Here is a 2,867-nt window from a genome sequence, read left to right on the forward strand (position 1 = left end):
TATAATGTTAAAGGACAAAAAGTTGACTCATCAACAAGCTTTTATATTTAGTTAATTTACAAGTGCATTGACATGCACGGTATCTGTGCAAAATATGTGCATAAAAGTACAAGGGTGGTTCGCGTAGGTTTAAACGGAAATTTCAAATATAATGACTTATTAGATTTCAAAAACTTCTAAACGTTAAGATCAGTGTTTGGGCCTATCAATTAAGCTTTATGTTAGTTTAAGTGGAATGTAAATAGTAAATACAATATGGCTTCATTAAACAATTCAATTTTGTTGAACAAAATAATGATGATTCATTTAAAGAAATTCGTTCAGAGGTATTTCATTTTGATTCTTCTAGACGACAAAAGGTATCTGAAAAGTGACATTTTTTGATTTTCAGGAATAAAAAATATGGTAAGTCTTACTTTCAGTAAGATATGGTGAAATATTTATTTCCTTTTTTAAAACTTAAAGATTTACTATGCTCAAATTTCATATTTGAAAATATTTATAATTACTACACCGTCTTTTTGTAAATATAAAATAAACATGTTTTAATTTTACACGCAGTTTCTCATACATAATTTATTCATTCTTTTATTCAATTTGGACATATTCGGTAAGAATTACATACATTTCAATAAATTTCTGTAATAAAAATATTTTACGCAAGGATGAGCATAGTATATCTTTAAAAAGAATATCACATTGGTAAAAAAAATGTACTTTCAAACTTTTAAAGAATATCACTAAATTAAAAAAGAACAAATGTACCGCTATTGAATAAATTTAGTATTTGCATGTTTCAGAGATATCTAAGTTTTGAATACAAAAGTAGTTTATTCAGTTCAAATTATAAGAGTGTGTTTATTTAATTCTGATTATAGTTTTTACTCGTTTGGAATATTTGATTTGTACATCGTTCCTGTTTTATATTACTTTCTTTTGTGAGGCTTTGAAATCGTCCATGGATGGTTATTGTAGTTGTAGCTCTCCGATTAATTAACAAGCCAGCTGATCTTGGCATTATTGGCTGTTGATTATTAGTCATCCATTAACAGTATCATAGAACAATTAACCAATTTCTTATATTGATACGTTAACGTCAAAACAAAAACAAAAGAAAATTAAATAGGAAAACATGTAAAGAGATAGTTACATTTGTACGAAATAAAACATAACATTTCCATTACCTTTTTTCAGGATAATAAGGTCGTATTCGTTCTTCTGTCATGTGTTTGTCTTGTTTACGGTTGTAGCAAGAAACCTATAATTCACGAAAGCTCGGCACAGGACATGTCCATATCAGAAGAACGTGAAAAGCGTTTTATTAAGGTAAATATCTTAAATCACTGTAATCGGAATTATTTAGTTATTTATTTATTTATTATCGTTAATATCATTTAACTTGCTTGTCTGTCCCTGTAATTATGTAACTTTTGAACCAACTCTGCTGAAAAGGTGTTGGTTACATTATATCGCATAGGGCATTTATTTGTTCAATTTACTTTTATCCGTTACCTTTCTTTAAAGAAAATATTCCTAATGACTTTGTTCTTAAAACCATACACATATGAAGTCTGAGTGACGCTACATATTGGGGGGGGGGTGATATACATACCAATTCTATGTTTTAAATTTGATGTATTTTCGGCTTAAAATTTACTTTCTTCTGCATGCAGGAAGGGTCACATTACCGTGTCCAGCTACAAGAAGATCCATGTAGCTTTAGAACCTACGATATCGACCGTGACGGAACAATCACACAGGAAGAATTGTTTGTTCTACTTGGCACTAATAGAGTAACTGAAGCCTTGTTCAATGATTTAGAAATAGTCAGAGGTTTGTAACATTTTTACTTAAAAACAGCAAAATACCAATGTTTAAATAATGCGACTCTACTAAAATGTACTGCATTTGTTAATAATAGCGTGCATCGTGCTGTAACAAAATATAAAATTCGCAAGAAACAAATACAGTATAAAGTTTGAAGTGAAGGTTATGGCAAAAACATAAATATGTAAGTTATCTGTTTGTTTCTGTATTTTTTCAGAAGATGGAGTTATAACACCAGAAGAATTTGATTCCAAAGTTACAAGCACCATACTTGAATGTATTACATCAGACTAGATATGACTATAAGTCGGATTTTGTCTGTCAGTTCCTGATGGTTACACTAATATAAGATGTGAAATGAGTTGTTATAATAAAGGAGGATACTGGGTATTAAATTTCGTTGTTATTGTTCATTTTATTGTTCAAAGAGACTCAATTACATCAAATCAAATGAAGCAATAAATTGAGATACCATGATTTCTTTGGACAATCATTTTATTTCTCGAGACTATGCTATTAGATCTTTAATCCTTTTCCATTGCTTTTATTGTTGTTGGTGTTGTTTAATCACATGTGTATTTGTTATGTGATGTTATGACATTAAAGTAATAAACTATTTAAAACCTCCAACACTTTTATCTAACACTTTCCTTAACCTGTAAGGGACCGCTGAGTATTGGTTAAGCTTAATTTACCTATTTACCTGTAATCTCAATACAAATATAGCGCCAGTAGAAATGTAAATGTAAAAAAGATGGTCACCATAGGTAACAAAAAGAATAGATACGAATATGCAAGATCAGATTATATTAGCATAGATTTGTGTATAACGCTGATATTGTACATGATACCCACAACTAAATACCCATAAACCACTTAATACAAACTGAGTCTGACTCAATACAATAAAAAAGAGAAAACCAAACCCCCTAAAGAACCCCTAAAACACATTTGAAAGAAAAGAAATCAGTTTATGATAATTAAGTGCAAACGTTATGTTATATGTTGCACAATATTATATAATATTAAGCAAGAATATG

General features: G+C 29.4%; 1 protein-coding gene across 1 annotated transcript; it reads left to right on the top strand.

Moving 5' to 3' along the window:
- Positions 1 to 304: 304 nt before the first annotated feature.
- Positions 305 to 2,304, top strand: LOC132751539 (uncharacterized). The gene is made up of 4 exons (XM_060741720.1): positions 305 to 405; positions 1,195 to 1,326; positions 1,674 to 1,833; positions 2,045 to 2,304. The coding sequence occupies exons 1-4, from the start codon at positions 403 to 405 to the stop codon at positions 2,119 to 2,121; spliced, it is 372 nt and encodes a 123-aa protein (XP_060597703.1). The 5' UTR covers positions 305 to 402; the 3' UTR covers positions 2,122 to 2,304.
- Positions 2,305 to 2,867: the final 563 nt, after the last annotated feature.

This window comes from Ruditapes philippinarum, unplaced genomic scaffold (genome assembly GCF_026571515.1).
Source record: "Ruditapes philippinarum isolate M1 unplaced genomic scaffold, ASM2657151v2 ctg20051_1_1_1_1, whole genome shotgun sequence".
NCBI lineage: Eukaryota > Metazoa > Mollusca > Bivalvia > Venerida > Veneridae > Ruditapes > Ruditapes philippinarum.

Coding starts and splice junctions, on each gene's coding strand:
- LOC132751539 (XM_060741720.1), top strand. Junction 1,327..1,673: donor GTGAAAAGCGTTTTATTAAG/GTAAATATCTTA, acceptor TTCTGCATGCAG/GAAGGGTCACATTACCGTGT. Junction 1,834..2,044: donor TGATTTAGAAATAGTCAGAG/GTTTGTAACATT, acceptor GTATTTTTTCAG/AAGATGGAGTTATAACACCA.